At 38.6% G+C, this 25,664-nt stretch overlaps 1 protein-coding gene across 1 annotated transcript in view; it reads left to right on the top strand.

Moving 5' to 3' along the window:
* The first annotated feature begins 24,424 nt into the window (after window positions 1-24,424).
* The window catches only part of LOC150075966 (disco-interacting protein 2-like), a 579,017-nt gene continuing 577,777 nt past the window's right edge, over window positions 24,425-25,664 (top strand). The window contains exon 1 of the mRNA XM_090387840.1: window positions 24,425-24,615. Coding sequence (XP_090243966.1) covers window positions 24,531-24,615 — 85 coding nt within the window. The 5' untranslated portion in view covers window positions 24,425-24,530. The remainder of the gene's footprint in view (window positions 24,616-25,664) is intronic.

Genomic DNA, 25,664 nt, shown 5'->3' with positions numbered 1-25,664 from the left:
AACTATATGTAGTCCTTAACATTTTGTGTAGAACTTTATATTAAAAAAATATATATATTTCAAGGAGCAATTTACATATGACCAGAGGAGCAGTGCGTTTTTTTTTTTTTTTTTTTTTTTTTTACATCTTGCAAGCACAAACCGGCTATGGAATACGCTGCCTCATAGGCTTAGTTACCATGGCCCTTACTCTAAAAAAAAAAGGAAAAAAAAAGTATTTATTATTTTTAGTTTTTTTCCAGGACTGGAACCAGGATCGGCACCAGTCTGTACGCTAGAGGTCGAGACGCTTCCTTAAGCAGTATCAATACTCAGGTCTTTTCCACTTGGTGTGGGGAGGATGGTGATTCTACCAACTGTGCTACCCACGAGGCCGCGAGTACATAGCAGCTTCAGTGCTCTTTTTATAAATGATAGTAATACTGCTTATATACACAAGTTCGACAAAAAAAAATGGATTTTAAAACAGATTGTATTCTACGTATAATAGATTCAAATAAATCTTGAAATGTCGTAAGAGGAATATTGGACCATTCTTCATGGAGGAACGTTTCAAGCCCCCTTGAGTGATGGAGGTGGTAGAAATCTACTTCTCACTCCCATCACTAAACATGTGCCCACAGTAACTCAATAACATTTAAGTATGGTGATTGCGCAAAAGTCATGGGAAATGCTTAGCCTCGGTTTCATGCTCCTCACACCAAGATTGGACACATCTGGTTGTGTACTGGAGCATTGTCATCTTGAAACATTTCATCGTTGTGGAAAACAATGTTTGCACCATGGGAAGAACCTGGTCACTCAAAATACCAAGATAATCAGTGGCAGTAATTCACCCGTTCAGAGTGATGTCAGGACCTAAAAAATGCCAAAATATTGCTGTTCAAATCATTGTTGATCTTCCTTCATGTTTGACGCTTGGCACAAGATAGTCAAGATGGTCCGCTTCCTTTGGCATTCGCCAAACGTAAACTTTCCCTAATGTTGGAAAAAGTGTGAATGATGATTCGTCTGAAAATATGACATGTTTCCAACCATCAAGTTCCAGTTTTTTTGTGCTCCTCACACCACTAGATCCTCTTTCTAGCATTACCATCAGTGAAGAGTGGCTTTGGCAATAGCAGTTCTGGCATAAATTTCAGCTTATGAAGTTCTCGCCGAACTGTCTTGTTAAAAACTGGATTGCTGAGGCTCATATTAAATTCTGCAGTTATTTTCGGGGCAATAGTTTTGTTGTCGGGCTACAGTCCTTTTCAGTATCCAGCTGTCTCTTAGGTCAACTTCAATACATTACAATCTGGATACATTAAACAAATCAGTGGTTGCTCTGGGTACGTTAAAAAAATCAGCAGAGGTAGTCGCCGATGTCCTTGCTAAACGTGCACCAACAATTTGACTTTTATCGTCCTTCTTTCATAGTACCTTTACAATAAAAAAGAATCACCACTACATGTTCATAAACACGTTATACAACCTTGCTAAACGTGCACCAACAAAATAATGGAAACATCAGGTGTTTCCATTATTTTGTCCACCTTCTGTATTTTTGTTGACATCCGTTTTGCCATCGATAAGATATAATGTTATTTAACTCTTACATTTCATAATTAACAAAAAATGTCTGAGGAATTTTGAAAATTGATCTCTCTCATCTAAAGATGCACTAAGCAACTAATCTCTATTTCAATCTAAAACAACAATCCACAATAATTGTAATTTCACTAATTTGAATTGAGTATACCTTTCACATTCCTCTCCCTCCTCGTGTTCCTGTATTCGTTGAGTTCCCTTTCAGTGGTTCCGTTTCATCAGAGGCTGACTGTATAAAAGGTGACTACGTCGTGACCAATTTAGGAGACTTACACACGAATGAAAAATGTGGACTCTTCATCTCAGAGCTCTTAATGAGACAAGTAAGCTGGTGTCCCACTTACAGTGGCATCCATTCTTGTTATTTTTACAGACACTACTGGAAACTTGAATAATTAAATCCTCGCATAACCAGAAATAAAAGCTCATAAAATTACCATCGTATTCTTTACCAATACATAACGTGGAATGGCTGTTTTTTTTTTTTTTTTTTTTTTTTAATGGCCCGATGCCAATCTATGAAAAACCAATGAGTATTTCGATTCACATTTAACTCCATCCAATACCGTATCACAATCATTATGCATGCAGTCTTATCTGTTCTTTTGATCGGCACAGTAGCCATAACAATGCTCTTCTTACACTGTGGCCAGGTTAGTCGGTCTCGGGAAGAAAGGAACGATTTTTCATCCCACAAAATACAGAAATTTGATATAAATGTAAATATATGGACACAATATACTAAAACTTTGAAATGTTAAAAATAATCACACTGCTTGATAAATTAAAAGAATTAATGCACTATATATACTTGCTGTAGGAAGAAATAGATTCATTTAATTCTGTTTTTAAACGAAAATACCGGACAGTTTCTGAAAAATCGCTGATATCTACTAGACTCATTATCTTGACACAACAGACAGGTAAGTAATTTGCCAAGAACTTGAACAAACTACTCTCTAAACCAGTAAGGACGCTTCTAGCGAATGTGAGAAAAACGTTGTTGGGTCCTGTTCGCTCCAAGAATTTGCTGACGCTGTGACATCGATAAACGCTCAGTGAGTAATTGATGATGAACACAAATCCCTTTCTTCTGAGAATGTAACTAAGACAATATTGTCAAAGCACACACGTCAACATAGAAATTACTCAAGAGAAACAACTGTATACCAGACATTTTTAAGAGAAGCATTGAAATCACGCAGTAAAATTTCCTCCAGACTCCTTTTAGTTTGGTAAACAGAGTTATGCAAGATGGCTTTTAGGTCAGGCATTGTGTTTAAACTCAACAACATAAATTGAAAGGAATTAGATGATAGAAACAAAATTCTGGTTACCCAATGATCCTACCTGTCATTGGGCCTCGAAAAAGGAGGACAAGAGACGAGGCTGTTGTCCCATAGATTGTACAGGCATTACTTCATTCTCTTCATCATTAATTAACTTAATATAAATGCTATATGATAAATTACAAATAAACGAGACAAGGTCTGGCTTTATCCCATTTCCTTAAAGTTTTTCAAACTATGATTTTTAAGTTATTTTCATGTCAATGGTATTAGCATGTAAAAAACCATCGTGTGCTATTATTAGTTAATTTACAACCATACTTAGTTCGCAGGTGTATCCTGAGTCTGATAAATTATGGCTACAGCTAGAGTACATAATTTTCATAAAGCTTCAGCTATTTAACAACTAATGATCATAAATAATAGAATTATGGCACTGATTTGATGAAGATTTGTGTTCGAATTGATTAAGTACGTCGCTACAGGGCGGCTCCAGCGGTCCCACCCTAATTTTGAGTGAATTGTGACCCTCAAAATGAAAAGATAAAGAATGCGAAACTGTATCTCATTTACCCACTAAAACTAGTTAACATTAGAATCACGATGCAGGAACAATCTTCAAGGAAAGTCGTCCAGAGTTTTGTGGCCCATGTACAAGTTTATAGCATCCTACCCGTGTAAAACTTGTTGGTCATAACCTTGTTATCAATTTCAATGACTGATTAACATTAATATGCTCAGACTGTATCTAATATCATATAGGGATTCTTTTATACATTGTGACTGTAGTTTTTTGATGCCTGCGTCACAAACCATTTACAGTAATTCAGTATTCTCCATTGTTCCAGGACTTGCATATTAAAGTGATGGACTTTACACTCTATGGATGGGTTACGAGCTAGGGAAGAGCGGGTACTCTATACTTGCTGAATATCCACAAAAAACAAAATTTCATCATGAATTTTAAATTATTAATGTCTGTATGTTGTTCAAAAAAATGTTCAAATGTTTTGACTCAACACTGATTTATTTTAATAGCATTTGTTCGATTTTCTATCGGAAATATAATTTGAAATGCACTCTTTGTTTTATTATTGTTAGAGGATTTAAAATATAAAATTTTGTTTGAAATATGCAACATTAGTTTAATGTAAAGAACTTTCCAAGTCCTGTTACTGAGGATTTGGAAAATTTTTGTAGGTATTGTTATTAATATCTAGGAATAGCATGGGGTTTTATGATGCACGCCATCTCTTACCACAGCATACAATTAGGTACAAATTCCTGTGTGACTGGCTGGGGAAAACCCCCGGTGTCGTTTGACAACTAAAACTTAAACATATTCAGGTGATTGCGAGGAACTTTTATTGGCTGCTTTTTTTTTTTTTTTTTTTTCATTCCGTGGCTGAGTTAGTCAGTCTCAGGTGTAGTAGGGTTTAGTAAGGGTTTTTCCTCAGAAGCAGGGGTTTTCCATCCAGCAAAGCAGAAAAATTGACCACAGAACGCACCCAATTTACAGACACAATATACACGGGTAGATGGACATGGACATGTGTTTTTGTAAAGGGCGGCCCACACTTGGGTAGATGAAATAACTTTCCTGGTGACCCCTAATAAATAGTTTTTTAAACATATTCAGGAAGCTTACAGCTCTAGAAATAGAACAAAACCCACGCTGCCATTGCGGCAAAGATGAATCCTGGAATCACGTAATGTACACGTGCATCTCATATGAAGAGCACCACTTGCAGCTTTATGCCCATCTGTTTGGCAGTCCTCGTCATCAAGAGCACATTGTCTTGGAGGATGCGGACTCCTTTGCGGCCTTCATTCAATTTGCCCAGGCAGTCTTCACAACCAGGCAGGCATATAGAGTAAAAAACAGGCCAAACCGGATCCATAGAGCCCAACCCCCTGGAAACTGAAACACACCGCTAACGTCAACAACCATGAGTGACAAACAGAAATATAAATGCATCAGGGATCTCCCCCAAATAAGCTAACCCTGACAGGGGAGGATTACTCCGAGCACCCATCAAGGGTGCAGGGTCATAAGTGCAAATGACTGCTGCTTTGTAAACCCCACTGTGGGAAAAGATTGTTGCTGGGGTTCCCTTGAGGCCAGGATCTCAACACAGTACCACTGCTGGCACTCCCAAGAAGTGTGGGACAGAACGCTGAACGCACGGCCTATGGCGCTCACATGGGTGCACCAGCACCTGTAACTTTTGTCCTTTCTCCCTCCCCTCCTTTTCGCCTACATACTTCCGGGTTAGCATTCTGATGGGCAGCCTGGTACACCTCCCAGTGGCGGTGGCGGGCAACGCAGGGTTCCACTAGGGGCCCTGCAGCCAATCAGCCATAGACACAACAACAGAAAATAACACTATACTGGCACAAATCAGACATTACACTTTTTTGGCTTTTACAGAGATTCTGTACTTCTTCCCAAAGTGCTATGGCGCAGATGTGAGAAACCACCGGTGGCGCCTTCCACAAAACACTATGCTACTATAAACATATTGAGGTAGTCTGAGCGAGTAGCACAGTAGTATCGTCATCGTCCTCCCCACACCGGGTGAAAAAGGCCCGGGTTCGATGACGCCAGGAACTTTTATGGGCTTTTTTCGTCCAGCAAGCAAATCGACCAGAGAACATATGCAATTTACAGACACAATACACATGGATAGTTGAAAGTAACTTTCCAGGTTACCCTAATGAAATAGTTTAAACATATTCAGAAAATTGAGTACTAAAGTTTTGTAGGAGGGGTATCATATTTTTCTTTTTGTAAGATGAGATCTGCAGTTGGTTTTGAAATTTCAGTATCACGCTCAATTTAGTGGACTTTATTGTAAGTATGCTATATGCTCTTCAAGAATCCTGCAAGAAACTCTCCAGAAGAGCCTTCTTGCCAAGGACCACTTCATGTCAGGGATCTCATTGGTGTTTTCTTATAGTCTAGCTTTCTTGTTCCCCAAGGGCTTTTATCTACATGCTCCAATTATTTAGTGGTAAAGCTCAGAATAGTTAAGTCTCGCAAAAATCTTTTTTCGCTTTTGTCATAATTAAAATCAGTTCTCACTCTGAAAGAACACAAATATTTACATTTAAAATGAAGTATAATATATAACTTTGTTTAAATCTATAAAAAGACACAGACATAAGAGGTATCAAATGAGTTGTACTCTTGACCTCATTAGTGGGACTATCATTAGTACGACTCGACCTCATTTGCAATTAGTGCAGAATAAACCTTAATTACATTGACCTTCTTCCATTGACTGGAAACCATATCTATAAATTTGCTGAAGATAGTACTTTTATGCTTTTTTCAGCCGTTTGTTGAGTTGGTCGGACGAGGTTTATGTTTTTGTTTTCAAGAACTTTGATTTTCATCCAACGAACAGACAAATTGACCATAAGGTCACAGACGTAATAGGGCACTAGGTTTCGACAATCTACCGTCTTTATGGTTGTTGACATTTAAATCGATTAATAAATAATACCCGAATAAAATCAACTGCAAAATCTTCACGTTTGTTATTGTAGTGTTTTAGGCGCTTCTTATTTTAGATTTTAGGAGCATCAGCAACTAAGGTCATATTGCTCCGTGTATACTGTTCTGTAGTCAATTTTCTGTTTGCTGGACGAAAAACCAGAGTTACCGGGAGAAAAAACTATGCTACTCTCTCCTGAGACCAGCTAACTCAGTCATATGAAAAAAAGCTCATAAAAATTTCGCACAATATTGATGGGATTCGAACTCCGGCCTTTCCTGCATCTTGTGGGAGAACAGCGATTCTACTAACTGTGCTACCCACTAGCCTTCGCGAAAAAAAAGAGAGGAAATGTCCTTGCTTCTGACTGAATAATTAATGGTATCTCAAGGATATGCTTTCTTATTGTGATAAATAATATCTTTCTGCCTAAGATTCATTTATTTGTTCATTGTAATCTTATCTTTCCTGATTTCTATTGTATCCTCGCCCTCTTGGTCTGTTCTTTTCCCTACATCAACCATATCTCCAGATGAGACTCAAAGGGCGAGAAGAAATTACAATAGCGTATATCAGTGGCAAGGGTTTGGTTCTATATCCATAGACCTCATAAAGAAAAACTGGTAGTCCGTTTTGGTTTAAAAAGATGAAATAAAAAAGCTGAAGCCAACCGATAAGAAATAATGCTACAGCTGTGTCAAGAAGAGAAAAAAGAAAAATTCTACAGTGAAAAGGAAGGGAGATTATGCCTCCTTCTAGAGTAAGAAGAAAAACTAGGAAGGGGGAACGTCCATTAGCATTAGCATTAGTAGAGGCACATGATGTAAGAAAGCAAGCTTATACAGCATCAGCGGAAAAAAAAAAAAAAAAAACACTTCCCATTTCACTGATCTATTCCATCAGGGATCTCCCCCAAATAAGCTTTTGGGGGAGAAATTTTGATTATTTAAACTCATACAGATTAATATTTGCAGTGGTTTTACTCCAAAATATTATCGGTTCAAGTAGGGTCAGAGCATAATAAAATCCAAGCCAAGGGTTAACATCATAACATGAGGATATCCTAAACCATCCTCATTATAATATGAGGTTAAACTAACTAAAGAAACATATATTAAATGAGACTGAAAAGTTAGAATAAGAGGATACAATAAAATAATATGAAGAAATAGCTGTCAAGTATAAATATCAATCACCAGTACTTAATCAGATATCCGTGCACATCGGGATTTTCTCTATTTACCCAACATAATCCTTTATTCCAACGGAGAGTGCTTTGCTAGTACAGCTAACGTACACACCCTCACTTATACCAACTAATGTCACAGTTTCTTTGCAATGTCGAAATGCTTCCCAGGTCTGCAAGGTCCCTTGATTTGTCTGCTATTGTGAATATTGGGAACATGATGGAACAGCAAAACGGCCACCTAGAATCATGCTTTAATCAGCTCAAACCACAATGATTTAAAAGGAAGAGATAATTGTTAAGTGAACACAGAGGAACTGCAGAGTTTTACGTGAATCAGCGACTTGGGCCATATTGCATCCGTCTGGACGAAAACCCAGCGTTTCTGGCGGGGAAAAGAAACCACGCTACCGTCGCACGAGACCGAATAACTCAGCCACGATGTGAAAAAGACCAATAAAAATTGCTCGCGCCATTGACGGGATTCGAACTCAGGTCTTGTCCACTTGGTGTGGGGAGGACGGTGATTATACCAACTCTGCTACGTAAGAGGATAGGAAACGTAATGAAATAATATTGTACCAACCAACAAACTGTTTAAAAATAAATAATTTTAATCTGAGAATTTAATTACATATACATAAAAAAAAAAATACTGAACTACCATATTGTCAGAAGCATAGCCTTGCACATCTGCATCGGAAGATGTCTGCTCCTGACAAATATATCTGTCATATTTCTTATTTTGAGTTGACAAAGAGGCACAACGCCTTGAACGCTCTCATAAGGTTTTATATTGGTTTTGTGTATTTTATTTTAGTACATTGCATACCGTTTTTAGCGCTTTTATTTATACAATTCTCAGTCTTTTATTTTATTTATTTATTTGTCGCTTATAATTTATGTAATTAAATTCTCAGATTAAAGTTATTTATTTTTAAACGGTTTGCTGCTTAGTAAAATATTATTTCATTATGAACATATCTGGCGCTCAAGGCCTTTTTTCCAGATAGGAAACTTTTTGATTCTCTACTGACACTACAACTAATACCATGTGTGTGTGTGTGTGTGTGCACGCTAAGCGTCAAAGCAACTAAGGCTATGAAGAGGAAGTATATTGTGTCTGTATAGAACATGTCATTTGCAATTTAAATTATTTCGTGCATTATGTGGTCGATTTTCCTGTTTGGTGAACGAAAAATTCGAGTTACCGGGAGAAAAAAAAGCCCATAAAAATTCCTCGCGTCATTGACAAGATTCGAACATGAGCATTTTTCACTTGGTCCGGGAGGACAGTGATTGTAAACAGTTCTCTACTGAACAGTTAATTCCCTTGTAACGTTATGTACTGCACGTTATAAATACTCTTGTTTTATCTGGGGAAATGAATCAATCTTCCACGCGAGGAGTAGAAAGGAATCACCAAGAAAGAGAAGAATGATGATATCCAGCCTCAGGACCCTGGTGTTCCAAGCCCATACTCACCAGATGTGAGCCCACCTGGGGTGACATAGTTAAATTTATAGTATACTGTTAACATAAATGCCCATAATAACTTTTCCGTTGTCCCCATGGTTCAATAGGCCCGTGATTGTTACAATAATTCAAAGAGATTAAATAACGAACAACATTCATCAAACAGATTTTTTGTATTCATAAGTGCCTCTCCGGGTTGTTGCATGATAATTATCTGAGCGACCGGATGGCAATCATTTCTGGACATATTGCATTTCACAACTGAAAAACGTGTAGAAAAATAATACTGTGGTTAATACTCGTAAATTAAGTTGGGTCTAGTAAAATGATCCCACAGTTTTCTGTTCTTCAGCCATTGAGGGTCTCAGGTAAAAACCCTTTATTAAATGTTTGCGACAAAGTTTAAAACAGTGGTCGCCAATCTTCATCTGATCTCACCTCAATATAGTAGGATTTCTAGATGAGATGGGTCAGGTCAAAATTTGAAATGAATATGAATGAATACCGTAATTCCGTTTGATTGCAACTCCATCTGGCGAACAGTTCATACATGTCGCCACAGTGTTTATACACATCTGTCCAATATATGCCACCCACAACTTCAGCGGGTGGGGAGGGGAGGAATGGAGAAATTTTACTTGTGGAGGAAAAAAACTGTCATATTAGGGCCACCCGAGAATTACCTCATTTACCAATGTATATTATGTCTAAATTTCGTGTGTTCTCTTGTCGGTTTGCCAATTTTTCTGGACGAAAAACGGAGAGGAAAAAATCTTGCTCTCCCAACCTGGAACAACTATCTCAACTTGATTGAAGTTGAGATAGTTGTTCTCAGGTTGGGAGAAGTTTAGACTGGACTGGGCTGACAGTTTAGGGAAATTCAAAGGTCAGCTGGATAGTTACCGACGGGAGGAGGCAAACGAATAGGTTGTCTGTTTCCTTTTATTTTATTATTATTATTATTTACTATTTTTTCTTTTCTTTTTTTTTTTTTTTTTGGCTGGTGTAGCATAGGCCTTAGGCTTCCTTGCACCATATGGCCATTCATAAGCAGTCACTATAATTCATTACTAATACTAACCACGGAGAGAAAAAACTCAGAAGAGTTCCTTGTGTCATTGGAAGGATTTGAACCCGGGCCTTTTCCACCCGATGTGGGGAAGACAAAGAGAGCGATTATAACTACCATGCTCCCTCGAAGACAGCTTGTGAAAAAAACTAAGTAAAAAAAAAACTTTTTTTTTTTTTTAAGATTTTTTTTAAGATTTTAAGATCTTTGAAATTAGAAAATTTCAAAAATCAAAACTCACGTTGCAGCTACCACTTTTCATATCACGAGCTGTCACTACAATTCATGCTGACACTAACAGGGCTTGCCTCTTGGCCAGTGTGAGATGGAGTACCAATGCAAGCACTCCAAAATGGGGACCCTTTTCCCTATGATCCTACATTCGCGGCACCTGGGTTGGTTGTTCTCTTATTCTCCCCCTCATTTCCATGATGGAAGTGGGGTTACCCACCAGGCGTCGGGGTAACCCTCTCCAACTGGTGGAGGAAACCCACTGCCATCGTTCAACTTCCATCCTGGAAACCCTCTTCTGTTCCCCCTTTCAACCAGGCGGGAGCCTTTACTATTGCCCCCCACTCTTCCTCTCTACTACTGTAATCTCTTGCCACTTCCTGTCTCCCCATTATCACCTTCAACCTTCAACCTTTCATTTTTTTTTTTTTTTTACTGGGCTTTCCTTGTCTGTAGCCTTGGCTAACACAGGGTTCGCCCCACCATTGCTTTACACTCCCTACTGCCCGGCCCGCCTCCTCGTGGCGCTGGACGGTAAACTAGAGGTTTTTGTGTGAAAACACAGGCTCCTAGGCTAAAAGACAGATGAACAACACAACCAAATAAAATTAAGAACCGCACATTAATACTACACGATCACTCACTAACTTATACTGGTGAGCAAAACCTTAAGGACCAACACTATTTCTAAAGGTTACAACCACAAAATCTTTACTTAAGGTACTCTTTACTGATGAGAGCAGATTCAGCCTCAGCACGATTCTGGACGTCAGCTAATCTGGCGAGAGGTTGGCACACGGTATCACCCCGCAAACATCACTGAAAGGGATTGATATGGCGGTCGAGGTGTTCTCGTTTGGGGAGGCGTTATCTTGGATGGATGTACACAACTCCAGATACTGGAAGGCGGTACTGTAACCAGTGCACGCTACTGTACTGAGGTAATCCTTCCCCATGTGCGTCTGTTCAGAGGTTCCATTGGCCCCGAATTCGTGTTTATGGATGATAAAGCCACACCCCATCGCACTAAAGCTACTGATATGTTTTTGGAAAGTGAGGACATTGTTCATATCGATTGGCCTGCCCGTTCCACCAATCTAAATCCCATCGAACACATATGGGATGCTCTGGGGAGACGCCTAGTGGCATGTCACCACCCACCAGAAAATGTTCACCAGCTGAAGGTGGCGCTGACACAGGAATGGACGATGTTACCGCAAGAACTTATCAACAACATTGTTCTAAGTATAGACAGGTGGTGCAAAACCAGATTGGACATTAGGGGTTGCCATATCTCCTACTGAGGGCCACCTCTCCCCTTTGTTCCATCTTTGGCAGTGATGCATCTGTATCATGGCAGCAAGTGCTGTGTTGCCATTTTTTAATAAAGTCCTTCTGTACCGTTTTGTTTTCGTTGTTGTGTCGGTGTTGTTTTCTTCATCATTTCTGTACCTCACGAGGTTCCTTTGTTATGCTTTTCCCATATCCAGGCCACTCCTATGAGAAGCTACAGGTGAAAACCTGATTGGTCCTTAAATTTTGTACAGATTTATGTACACACCAGTGTACATAAATCTGGCCTTTAGAATTTTATATTAATCACATTGCGGAGTTGGAGGAACCCCCGAAACCGCATTACAATTAACACTATACACTCCGATTCATAGTTTCATGTATACTATGTCTGAACAAGTATTTACAGACTGATTTACTAAGGCCGCCGTAGCCGAATGATCAGCACGCGGGAGCATTAGCACACATGCCTTGAGTGACCGGGGTTCAAGCCCGTGACTGCTAAATACGGTGTTCTTTCTTGTATTCTCTTTATCATGTGAACTCCTCTGACCGCGTGGTCGTCCCGAAGTATAAACAGAATATTTATTAGCATTAGCATTAGCAAAGGCACATGATGATGCAAGCTTATATAGCATCAGCCAAAAAAAAAAAAAAAAAAAACCTCTTATTTCATCCATCCACTCGCTCCAAATGTTTGTCAAGTTCTGCCTTGAATCTATTTAAGCTATCAACTTCTACGACAGATGGAAGTTTGTTCCACCAACCAACCACCCGCTGGCTAAAGGCAAACTTCCGCACATCTATCCTACAACCGTCTTTCCTCAATTTGAATTTATGCCCTCTCAGGCGATTATTCTGAGCAAGAGGAAGAATCCCATCTGCATTGAGCTTGCTCAAATCATTCAAGGCTTTATACACCTCAATCAGATCACCTCGCAGGTGGCGCCTCCGTAGCCAGGTGGGCGGGAGCAGCAGTGCGTAGCACATGCTTCTTGATTAGACCGGGGTTCGAGCCCGTGAGCCACCAAATACGGAGGATGCGGAAAGGTCAGGGAATGACCACCGCATATCCCCGGAGCAATATGGCATTAGTTGCTAATGCTCCTAAAAACCAAATAACAACAACAACAACAACAACCTCGCAGGTGCCTAGTCTCCAGACACTGTAATTTGCAAAACTTAAGCCTTTCTTCGTAAGAGCAACCATTTGTTCCATTCACTAATCTTGTTGCCCTTCTCTGTACTCGTTCCAACAGCTCTACATCCTTCTTAAAATGAAGCCTCCAGACCTGTATACAGTACTCAAGGTGTGGCCTCACCATTGCCTTAAAAAAAAGGATAATCACCTCCTTATCCCTGCTAGAAAAATTCCTGTATATCATTGACGTGACACCATGAGGTACTCTTGCAGACAATCTGCACTGCTCAGAAAACTTCATATCTGCCTGCACAATTACCTCCAGGTCCTTTTCATTCTCTACCACCCTAAGTGTAGTACCACAGAGTTCATACGTTTCTCTGGGATTACTGCTTCCCATATGTAATATTTTACTTTTGTCAATGTTAAACTTCATTTGCCACCTCTCAGCCCATCTGCTCAACTTGTCTAGATCCTGTTGCAGCAGTGTACTGTCATTAATAACCCTGCCAACCTTCGTATCGTCTGCAAACTTGGACATTAATCCTGATATACCATAATCAATATCATTTATAAATACAAAAAACAACAATGGACCCAACATTGAATCCTGAGGGACTCCACTAATAACATTAGTCCACAAAGAGCAGTGTCCATTGATTACCACTCTCTGTCTTCTCCCACTCTCCCACTCCCTTAATCCATAGCAGCAATTTTCCTCCAATGCCACCTGCTCCAATTTGTGCAGCAGTCTTCCATGTGCAATAGTATCAAAGGCTTTTCTAAGATCCAAATATATGATATCAAAGTTATCCTTTGCATCCAGTTCCTTTGTGACTACATCATAGTATCCAATCAAATTAGTCAGACAAGACTTCCCCTTAACAAATCCAAGCTGTGTCCGAGCTATAACTGAAGTTTTAAAAGTGAAGAGGCTTTTAAGAAATCAGTTTTTTAAGGAATTCGAACTCACAATTCTCCAAATGAGTGCTAAGTGTCGAAACTGTTAGACAGTCGCGGAATGACGGTGTTAAGTCCTATAAACATGGATGTCATGCGCCTAGAAAGTGACAGGAAAGTACCAGGTAAATGTTTGTTAAGAGTCTGCTTGATTTGCAGGGCAATGTGTTCTAGAGATCAAAACAGCCACTCGGATGCTCATTTACACCCAAATAACAACAGTGAGTGAATGAGCACAATACTGCATGAAGGTAATTTTCCTTCCTCTTGTTGTCGGTCTTTTAGAGCGGGTATAACGCGGATACAGAAGTTCAGTTATTGTTCACGTTTTTAGTCCTTATAGTTAGCCGTTAGTTCTTCCAAAAATTAAGAACCAAAAACGTCTCGTCATGGAATTCTGTCCCCACTGATAACAAACATCCCAAGAAAAATGCTTTTCACCTGGAATGTTTATCAAAGATAACTGCATTCGCACCAAAATACATTGTGTTTACATCACCCGACAGAGTGATGTATACTTTATCTGTTTACATCATTCTGTCGGGTGATGTATACTTTATCTGTTTACATCATTCTGTCGGGTGATGTATACTTTATCTGTTTGTCTGGACGTTCCTCCTTTCTCTTTCAACTTGACAAGAAATAATAGTGCAACGTCAAGATGCGTGCCATAGCCATCTTCTTGCACATGGAAAATCTTATACGGAAATATGTTTTAACTACGAGCCTTCCAATGAGACGGATAAAGGCGCCTCTAATTGATGAGAAACAACACGTGCACTACCACCCTTTGGATTTCTTCTACTGCAGCAATAATCAGAAACAGTTTTCGTACTTGTTATGTGGTTTTCATCACACATACAGCCTATATCCTCAAATTTCTTTATCAGATTCACACTTCACCAGACCAAGGAAACTATGCATGTCGATATTCCAGTAGCGTAGTCTCAGCATTGCATCCCTGCCTGTACCGATGCTCCACTACCTGAATACATTGAACTCCTGTCAGCGTCATGGTTGCTTAACTCTTTGCGAACATTAATAATCTGTAATCCTAATCTAGAGCAGAAACTCCAAATATGCAATTACGCAATTCTAAAGCCGGATATCTCGGCTACAAACCTAATATTTCAACATTTCAACTCTTTTCAATAAGCATTTTGAGAGATACAAGGTAAGTGGTGAATCCTCAACAGCTTACCCCTGGTCAGGGACATCAGAAGATCCTCATCGGTCCTCGATCTCAAAACAGCATGGGAGGAGGATACAGAAGTAAAGGCAAGTACTGATACAGACGTGCCTTGCCTTTTCTAATCGGGATTAGCAGCACGTTGCTCTCCCAAGGGAAAAAAAAGGCCACCTTTGACGCAAAAAAAAAACGAAAAAAGAAAAAGAAAATTCAGCGTCAAAAGTGGGCAAAAGAGCATTCTAGTTGGGGTATGGGGAATAGTGGAAATATATTATTTTCTGTGATGAATTAAAATTCAACATAGGGCTGTATTTCTCATAGAAATGTTGGTGAATTTGTGAAGGGTGCAGTGAATGCTGAGGTGTACAAAGACATTCTTGAAACAAAAATTACTTCCTACAATTAGAGATCACTATGGAGATGTTGCCAATTGCATTTTTAAGGACGACTCTGCTTCATTTCATAGAGCCAAAACCGTAAGTACTACTACATAAAATTAGTAAAAGTTTTAAATTTATGAGTTTCCTTTACCTTTCACTGCGTTTAATATGCATATATATATATATATATATATTTATTATTTTTTTTTTTTTTTTTAGTTTCGGTAAGATCAGGAGTGCCACTTTGACTGGCAACCTTCCACTTAACACTGAAACACTTGTTATTTTGTCATTTACGCCTGTGTGAGCATTTAATAAATCCTTGACAAGCCAGTGGAGTGCGCCATAGCAACAGATCTTAAAGAAATCTTGCTTCTGTCTCAGCACTTCTATTTCAATTAACTCGTTGTTATAAGTAATGAATTGAGCCATAGCTTACGATTCTGTTAAGCTCGTTGTTACCGTCATTTTATCCTCTAGTTATTTATAGGCCCCTTCGGCAATGTATACAGTTCTAAGAATTATATAAATTACACGAAAAGCATTCAATGATACTGTAATATGCACTCGCTGTTTGTTGTAACATCGAGTATTTTATACAACATTTTATTTCTTTCCTTTTATTTTAGTTTATTATTATTTTCTCTAAAAATAAAAATATTTCTTTTTTTTTTTAATATATATTTTTGAATAAAAACAACTTTTAAGAAGGCTAAAATGTTACCTGATGGCAAGTAGATTAAGAAAGGATACGCAAACAGCTCCCACGGGAAGGCATTGTAAGAAAGACAATATCTCAATTGACTTTTGTTGAATACGTAGCCAAAGCATGAAAGTTCCATTGCATGAAGAAACTTCCCAGGGAATCGATTTCCATTTGCGTACAATCCCCAAACAACAGAACTTCCCAATGAGTGATTATGTATATGCAGCCACTCGTGTGTGTGTGCGGCTTAAGTATTCGACCCCTGGTGTTCGCAACACGTAATTAACTTACATTCCACAAAGTTAATATTGGTAGTATTAAAAAAATAATAATAATAATAAATTAAAAAACAACAGCCTCCCACCATAAATGTAACAGAATTGTTGTTGTTCTTGTTCTTGGGGTTTTGGAGCATCGGCGATTAAGGCATGTTGTTCCTTGTATATTACCTGTAAATTGCGTGTGTTCTGTGGTCGATTTTCTGTTTGCTGGATAATACATCCGAGTTTCCGGGAGAAAAAACCAAGCTACCAGCGCCTGAGACCGACTAAATCCGCCACGTTGTGCAAAAGACTCATAAATATTCCTTCCATCACCGACGGGATTTGAACCCAAGTCTTTTCCATCCTGTGTTGCCCCCAAAAATCCTACCCAGCGATCCTACTAATTGTGCAACCCACGAGAGTCTGTATAACAGAAGGATCGCATACATCCCTGTTGGGAATGCAATTATTAACTCTTGAAAAATGTGTTATTTAGAGTTAAAATAAAACTAGGAGAAATGGAAGGAAAACTGAATATATTTATTTAATATGCAGAGCAGGATAACTTATATCTGCACTTAAAGTAGCGTAGATGCAGATATAAGTTATCCCTGTCTTACACAAGTGCGCCACCACTCTTCTACACTTAAAATTATATCATAACACACAATTTTTGTACGTTATGATATAGTATAAAGTATACATATATAGTTGGTAGGATCGCCGTCCCTCCCACATCGGGTGAAAAAGACCGGAGTTCGAATTCCTCACATCATCGACGTGAGGAATTTTTATGGGTGATTTTCACAACGTGGATGAGTTATTCGGTCTCAGGCGAGGCTAGCATAATCTTTCTCACGGAAACTCGGATTTTTCGTCCATCAAACAAAAAATCGATCTCAGAACACACATAATTGACAAACAATGTACATGGAGCAATATGGCCTTATTCGCTAATGCTCCTAAAACCCTACAACAACATCCTTAACTCTTGCATCCCTTCCAATTATACTCCAGTCACAAGCTTGAAACAGATGCTTTGGTCGCTATACCCTAGTTCGGCTCTGATACACGAGCAGAGGTGTAATGTAAAAAAAAATAGTACAGTACCGGAACGCTCGTTCTCCAGAAGTCTATATGATAACGCCACATCGACTGAATCAGACTTCAGACTCGCGGTTCATAGAACGACCAGTTCTAGCATTCAGTTCATGGCGAATCAAAATGCAGCATTCGCATGCATTACAATACAGTATATCTCATTCGTTGGATCTCTTTATCTAATACATTGTACTTTAGTAAGAAAGTATCAAGATGCTGGCTCACAAGGGCAACAAAAGTAGTGCCAGTAGGGCCTTTTTATTTAATGGAGCAATGATAAATGAATCAGCTTTAATGGAACCTTTGCATTTAGTAGAGCGATGGATAAATTAATACATTCTCTTGTTTCCATCTTAGTGCTTTAAATACTTGTCATGGCCCTTGCTTTATCTGTTACTCATATTTCCTTTATGATCAGGATTTTTTTGTGTTTACTATGAGCTTTCTGTTTCATGCATCCATTGGATTTGCCTTCCAAAGTTCATATTATGTTTGATACAAGAACAAATCTGTAAATTTTTTGCCCTAAACAAAATATCCATACATGAGCCCTAGACGAACATTCATCTGCAAGCCTCTGCAATAGGAAAACAGTGAAATTTTTTAAATAATCACGCTCAACACACTAATTCGGGTTTAACAGCCATAAGCATGTAACTCTGTTCTAGGAAGTAACTGCTTACGTGCTCATAACTGCAAATGATAATGCATAAAAACCACCAGTTACGAGTCTTAGACAATTCTCTAACTTGTCCAGGCATAAATCCATCTATGGTTGAGCGTCCCCAGTCCCCAAAAAAGGGTAGATTGGTAAACTGAGTGATCACAGCAGGACCGGATCGTGATCACAAGACTACGGGCAGCTTTTAAATATAGCCAAATTATTATTTTCTTCATTTTTTATTTAGGGTCGAATACGTAACTTACAATTTAGATGCTGATGCCGTTCAAAAGCAATAGAAATTATAAGATTTCTCCCATGGAATAGCTTTTCTCTAAGAGCAACTTATTTAACTGCATGTATTTTAAGTGTCTCTGAATTACAAATACCGGTATTTATTTCCTTTTTTTTTTTTTTTTTTTAAAATATTACATCTCCCGAAATTACACTGCACTAGCACTCTTAATTCGGCACTGGTTCTAAACGAAATATTTTAAAAATACCGCTTCCCTGATTCCGAACTTGTGGTTTGGTCATTTGTTCCGTCTGAACACATTTCTTGGCGAGCTGTTTATAGTAAATACTTATCCCCTGCTGAACGAGGTTTTGGAGATCAAAAAAGATAAAAGGGGAAAGGCACCGCTTGGGACTGCTAATTCTAAATGAGGTCAATGTCTCGTAAGGAAAACATTGCGCAATATTCTACATCCTTCATTAGAATGGATCGCAAGACGTTAAAACGGAAGAAGTATATATGCAGTCAGAATACTAACATGAACGTGTCTATTGTTAATGAGAATAAATAAAAATAAAAAGAACAACCCTAGATTATACCGAAGTGCCGGATAGTAGTAAATATTTCTGATATATATAAAAAAAGAAAAACTTTCATTCTTTGAACGAAGGCTGGCCAAGCAAGCCAATATTTATTAAAAACGTGTTTAAGAAAAATTGATTGTTAAACATTATTCTGGTAACGTTTAACAACCATACCATACCATCACAACAATTGAACACCCTGATGTCTTTGCCCCTCCCCGCAGAGATGGACCTAGTGACACGGTAGTTTCATCGTTGCTTTGTACTCTTCGTACTTTTAATTTAACAACAACAATTGACCTTTGGTACCACTACTAATGTACTTTGAACATGTTTGGATGGTATGGATTCAAACTCCATTCTAGAGTAGGGAAATTTCTCACTGAATTTTTCGCCGGGGGTTTGAGTTAGCCGCTTTCAAACGGAAGTATGTGAGAAGGTTTCTCCAATGATTTATTCCAAATAAATCGTCTAGGGTTTTAGGAGAATCAGCGACTAAGACCATATTGCTCCGTGTATATTGTCTGTAAATTGCGTGTTCTGTGGTCGAGTTTCTGTTTTCTGGACGAAAATCCCGAGTTTTCAGGAGAAAAACTATTCTATTCTCGCCTGAGACCGACTTACTCAGCTACGTTGTTAAAATTTTAAAGGCCCACAAAAATTCCTCTCGTCACCGATGGGATTCGGACTCAGGTCTTTTCCACGCGGTGTGAGGAGGACTGCGATTCTACCAACTATGATACCCACGAGGGCTTGAATAGAATTGGCTATAGATTCATACACAAAGGCGCGAAAGACAAAGTAAAATGCAACATATAGTTTGTTCGTATTCCCACGGGTGCGGACGGACTTACCTTATGTCATGAGTTCAACAATCTTATGACTTCTGTGCCAACACAAAAAAAAAAAAAAAAAAAAAAGAACAAGTGAGTTCTTTTTTTTTGACGAGAGAGAGAGATCCGGGGTCAAATACCGTTAGGTTGGTTGTTTGTTGTAGGGTTTTAGGTGCATCAGAGCCTTGGGCTATATGGTCGGTTTGCTGCAAAAAAAAAAAAAAAAAAAACCCGAGTTTCCGGAAAGGGGGGTAAGGAACCATGCCACTTTGTGAAAATGACCTATGAAAATTACTCGCTTCATTGATGGGATTCGAACTCAGATTTTTTCCATCTTGTGTGCTACCCACAAGAGGGGGGTTAATACCGTCAGCAAGTTGAGAAATTTTTATTAGATTTCTTCAATCGTGGCTACAGGTATTCCGTGGTTTTGGGCTTGCCGTGTGGTAATTGACTCGTGAATACACACAATAAAGATCATATGAATCCGAAGCTGTAGGGCAAGAGTAGTTGAAATGCCAAGAAAATCCCAAAAAACAACCCACTGGCACTTTATATTTAATACACTATAAATAGTCGGTTCACAATACAGTATTAACACAATATCATATAGTCTGTTCTAATCCAACCACTTAAAATGTTTGAGAAATTCTGTCTTAAGAATACAGAATAAAAATGAATTGATGCAGTGATTTGTTGTTAAACAGTCTAATCAACGTTAATATTTACTGATAAGTAGCCTACGTAAAGGAATTTTTCATAAATAGCACAGGTAAAATATTATATATGTTAATATTTTATCTGTGTTATGAGTTTGATTGTAAAAGTCAGACGTTTTTTGCAAGACGTCTAAAATAAAACTCTATACACACTACTCTTGCCCTATAGCGCCAAACTGTTTGATCCAGCAAACAGGGGCTCGCATCTGGTGAGTATGGGCTTGGCACACCCAGGGTTCTGAGCTGGATATCATCATTCTTCTTTCTTTTGGTGATTCCCTCCTACTTCTCTCTCTCTCTCTCTCTTTCTCAGGGTACTCAATTTTTTTTGGCTGGTGCAACATAAGCCTCAGGCTTCCTTGCACCATATGGCTAATAATAATAATAATAATAATAATAATAATAATAATAATAATAATAATAAACCAAACATAGGATACACGCAATTTTCAGACACGATACACTGTCTGCCTCTTAGCATTCGTTGCTTTGTAAATAACAAAACAGCTTATCGAGCATGTCATACTCGGAAGAGATTATGCTTTCCCGATCATACCAGGTCATATTCAGTAATTTGAATAAACTTACCTCAGCGGTAAGTTTATACAAATTACCTTTGCTATCATATAAGAATGTTATAAGTCTTCGAAACTTGAAGTTAACGTTATAAATTTTTCTTTTAAAAACGATAAATAAATAATAAACAATAATCTGGCTATTTAATGTTAAGTTAATTTAATTAATTCAAATAATCTGGTTTATTTGAAAACAAAAGTAGTTGTCAAATAACTAGACATGGACAATGAATATGGAAGGAGAGTACATTGAAGGGTAGTTCAATTCCAAGAAAGGATCTACCTCCCTTTGGTGAGAACTAATATCGAAAGCAATGTTTCACAATTCGAGAAGTGCGAAGTTTTTAATAATAAATCATAACTATTAGATGAATTTGTCTTTACTGTGAAATGAGAGTACTAAAATATTGTGAAAATGTATAAATAGGAGAAAATAGTTTTAAACACTGATATTACTATTAGTGAGGCCAAATGATGCAAGAAAGTGAACGTTTACTCATCAGAAAGAAAGAAAGCGCGTATGCGTATTCATACTATTTCCATTCTGAAAAGGCGACCATTCAGTTCAACTTTGAATTTAACCAAACTTTCTGCCACTTGAGGAGCACCTTATTCCAGTTCCACAACCCATATCCCATAAATGAATTTGATGAGATCCACTCTTTTGATATTCTGTTAAATTTTATTTTTGTGTCTACTGGTTCTTGTCTCATCTACAAGGGAAAACAAACTGATTCATCTTACTCAATGCCCTTGATAGGGCCCCGGTAGCCTAGTTAGCAAGAGCGCTAGGCTACCGCTAGGCCCTTGTGAGCCTTAGTGTAGTGTAGTGTGGGGGTTCGAGTCGAGACTAATGTCGGTAGTCGTGGATTTCCTCTTCAGTATCTTGAGTTGGCCAGTCTCAAGGCCGGGTGCTATTAGTAAGTCAAATCCAAGGATCCTGACTAGAAATGCATTTCAAATAAAAAAAAAAAAAAAAAGCCCTTAATAACGTTATACACCGCAATTATATCTTTCTTAAATGTTTAATTTTCAAACGTTGCAGTTGATACAGTCTAAGTCATTCTTCTTATGTGCCTCGATTTGCATTCATCACTAATCCAGTTGCAGATCTTTGGACCTTCTCTAGAAGTTATATGTCAATTTTAGATGCAGTCTCCAGCCCTAAATACAATATTCCAAATACGGTCTAACTATTGCCTTGTATAGAAGGAAAACGATGTCCTTCTCCAAACTAGCAAAGTTGGGAGAAGGACGTCATGCACAAAGCACCACGTACCTTCCTTGTTGGCTGTTTACACTGCAAGGAAAGTTTACCTGAATAGACAATCCAAAGCCTTTTTCATCTTAAACCACTTTTAGTTCCTCTTTCCTCAATAGTTTATATGTGGTTCCATTATTTCTGTTCCCCAAATGCATAACCTTACACTGAAAAGAGAGAATTCATGGAATACCTGGTTCCTGGGCAATGCGACGCTGTCACCCCCTCTCGCTAGTGGACGAACCCACCGCTTGGTAGGTGTATAGGTACACTGCATTCACGTAGACGGTAATTCGATGTCAGTATGGATAAACGTCATGGGTTAATAGACTTTGAAAGAGGGATGATAGTGGGTGCCCGACGCATGGGTTACTCTATCGCGGTGGTGGTACAGAAATTGCACTATTCCCGTTCAACAGTATCGAGTGTATTGGGAATACGCCATTTTCAGAATAACATCTCATCTTGGACAGAGAAAGGTGGTGGATGAACGTGGCCGTCAACGTCTGTCTCGCATTGTTTCAGCCAACCGACATTGGTACAAATCACCACCGACTTCAACGAGGGAAGTGCCAGAAACATCTCCACCAATACCTGATGTTTTGGTGGAGATGTTTGGGACTCCTGGTCCGATGAGCAGTTATTTCGAGCCGATGGAGGATGCGTATCTGGCGGAAACCGTCCTACTTTGCACCCATCATGTCAACAAGGAACTGTTCGGGAAAATGGACGGTCGGTAATGGTCTGGGGTGTGTTAAACTGGCACACGTTCGGACCTCTGTTACGTCTAGACGCATCTCTGAACGGTCCAGGTTACTTGTCCATCCTTGCAGACCATCTCCATCTCTTCATGGCCATTGTGCACCCACAAGGCAATGGATTTTTTCAGCAGGACAATGTTCCTCCCCCACAGAGCCATGCTGACTAGAACATAGTTCAAAGAGCATTCTGCAGATTTTACCACCATAGAATGGCTTCCCCGTTCATCAGACATGAACCCTGTGGAGCATCTTTGGGATGCTGTGGAAAGGTCCGTTCGAGCTTTGGATCCCCCACCCAGGAATGCGACAGAATTATGGACAGTAGTGCATCAAACATGGATGGAAATATCTGTGGAACGCTTTCGTGAACTAATGGACTCAATGCCTCGCCATTTTAATTATCTTTCGTGTTTAGATTTATATAAAAAAAAAATGTTTGCGTTGTTCTTTTAGGTCCATATTTGGCGTCTATGTTGTTATGAAGAACATAAAATGGTTAAAATTTAGTGACGGGTAACCCCTTCTAAAATGGCAGTGACTGATATGCCTAACCCTCTATGGTTAGTGTTAGTTATGGTATTATTCCCCCTTGCCGCTGTTTTAAAATCGGGAACTCGTTTTCCTATTTTAAAACAGCGGGGGAGGGGGAATAAACACCATATTTTAAAACAGCTTACTGAGCGAACTATGGATTTGGGTCATGATTGCGGATGTCAGGCTTAAGTCGATCATATTTAGGCCTAATAAAATGAAGAGAATACTGTATACGTTAATAGGGTGTTTATATCCCCCACCCCCAGCTGTTTTAAAGTAGGAAAACGAGTTCCCGATTTTAAAACAGCGGGAAGTTTTAAAACATAAAATAGAGCAAAAAAAAAAAAAAAAAAAAATTATACACTCATATTAGTGTTGTTGTATAAATTATGGAAATGGTGTTTATTTTTGGTCTCTCTAGTCAAGGACAGTTACCTAATGGTATTTAGCGAATAATTATGAAATCAAAAAAATTACTTCCTGTGTAGTTTAAGATACACCGCCACGTGCACAATGCCTCTAGATGGGACAATAAGATAATCATTACGTGAGAACCGGCAAACGTGACCTTTTACGATTCCTGGTGCTCTCTTTGAGTAAGCATAAGATTATTCTCATTTCATAATTCCGTTTTCTTATCACACCTTTCTTTTAACAGAAGCCAATAATCACCGTATTGCAATTGTTTGTTTATATTAACCGGCGGGATTTTCTTTCGCAAGTTGCCGTATCAATCCGTACCTACGGAATAAATGGTTTCGTCCGCAACTGGCGACAGGGTTGCAAGCGGCCTTACTCTCGGCCTAATCGTGCATTGTTTAGGCGTGGTTGGTCGGCAGACTACAGCGGCATTATACCACGCAGGTTTTAACATGGCTGCTAGTGACAACAGTAAATGAATGCTGCAGTAATGATGAGAAAACGTTGATCCGATGCTGAGGAGATAAGTCTTGGATTTGTTGGAGAAGTTGTGATCTGGAGTGGAGGACGAAGATGGCTGATCAGGGAATAGATATTGCGAGCTTGCCGGTTGATGTTCGAGAGAAACTTGCGGAACTAGAATTAGAACTGTCAGAAGGTAAGCAGTTTTTTTTTTTTTTTTTTTTGATCATCGCGTTAGTAAACATTGCGATGACAAAGCATCGCAGCTAATTTATATTCATAATACACTTATATGTATTTTGTACCTATTGATCAATTTAGGATGAACTTTGTTGAATGTGAAATTGTGGTATTTCTGGAATATTAACAAAGAAGGAACTTTTTAATGTTCCCCGGTAGATTTGGCACTTTGGGTCGTTGCTTATAGAGGATCAGGTGGAAACCGTGTACTTTTAGAAACCAATCTGTCATTTGATCTATGTATACAGCGTATTATGTGCTTAGTAGCTATGTATATTAACATTAGGTTTAAATAAGGTTGAGTATATATTATAGAAGTGTGTACACTGCATAAAAAATATATATGATATAAAACGAACCTCAATGTGAATCATCTCAATTTGGAGTAGATGGCTAAATGATGGTACCCTTCTATATATTGGCTCATGTAACTGGCGATCATTCGAAGTCTGCTGTATTTTTCTTAGTGGTTGGTAAATAAATTTATTTTGTTTGTAAAAAAGCTATTAATCAGTCTAATATAGCACCACTTTCGATTGCCCTCTGACATTTTCCGACATTTTTAAAGTATCGTGTTCGCATCATCAATAATGTTTTCTTCATCAATTAGAGATGTCCACTTAATGATGATCTTCCATTAGCATTAACATCGACGTATCGTTTGTAATCAAATTATGAAGTCGCAGCTTTCATGCTAAAGTGTTATAATTGAATTTTTAAAATTTGCCACCTTTTAATTTTTCAGTGCCCCATTGAACTTGTGTATACTGAATGTGGCGCAAAATTAACTTGAGGTAGTATAAAAAACTCCGTACTCTAAGGTCCCATTCAGGCTCCCACTACAGTATTTATATTGCATTTGACTTGTGTACGGACAAAATAGAAATTGGTGTCGTTCAGCGATATTAATCAATTACTGTTATCGAAAAGGGAAGCAGTCAAGTAACGTTTTTGTCAGGAATGACAGGAGACAACAAGCGACCTTCCTTTGTGTATATTTTCAGA

The sequence above is a fragment of the Mastigoproctus giganteus genome, chromosome 13, assembly GCF_048544385.1.
Source record: "Mastigoproctus giganteus isolate SK-2022 chromosome 13, ASM4854438v1, whole genome shotgun sequence".
NCBI lineage: Eukaryota > Metazoa > Arthropoda > Arachnida > Uropygi > Thelyphonidae > Mastigoproctus > Mastigoproctus giganteus.
Note: the sequence above shows the minus strand (reverse complement) of the source record. Positions and strands in the feature narration are given on the sequence as shown.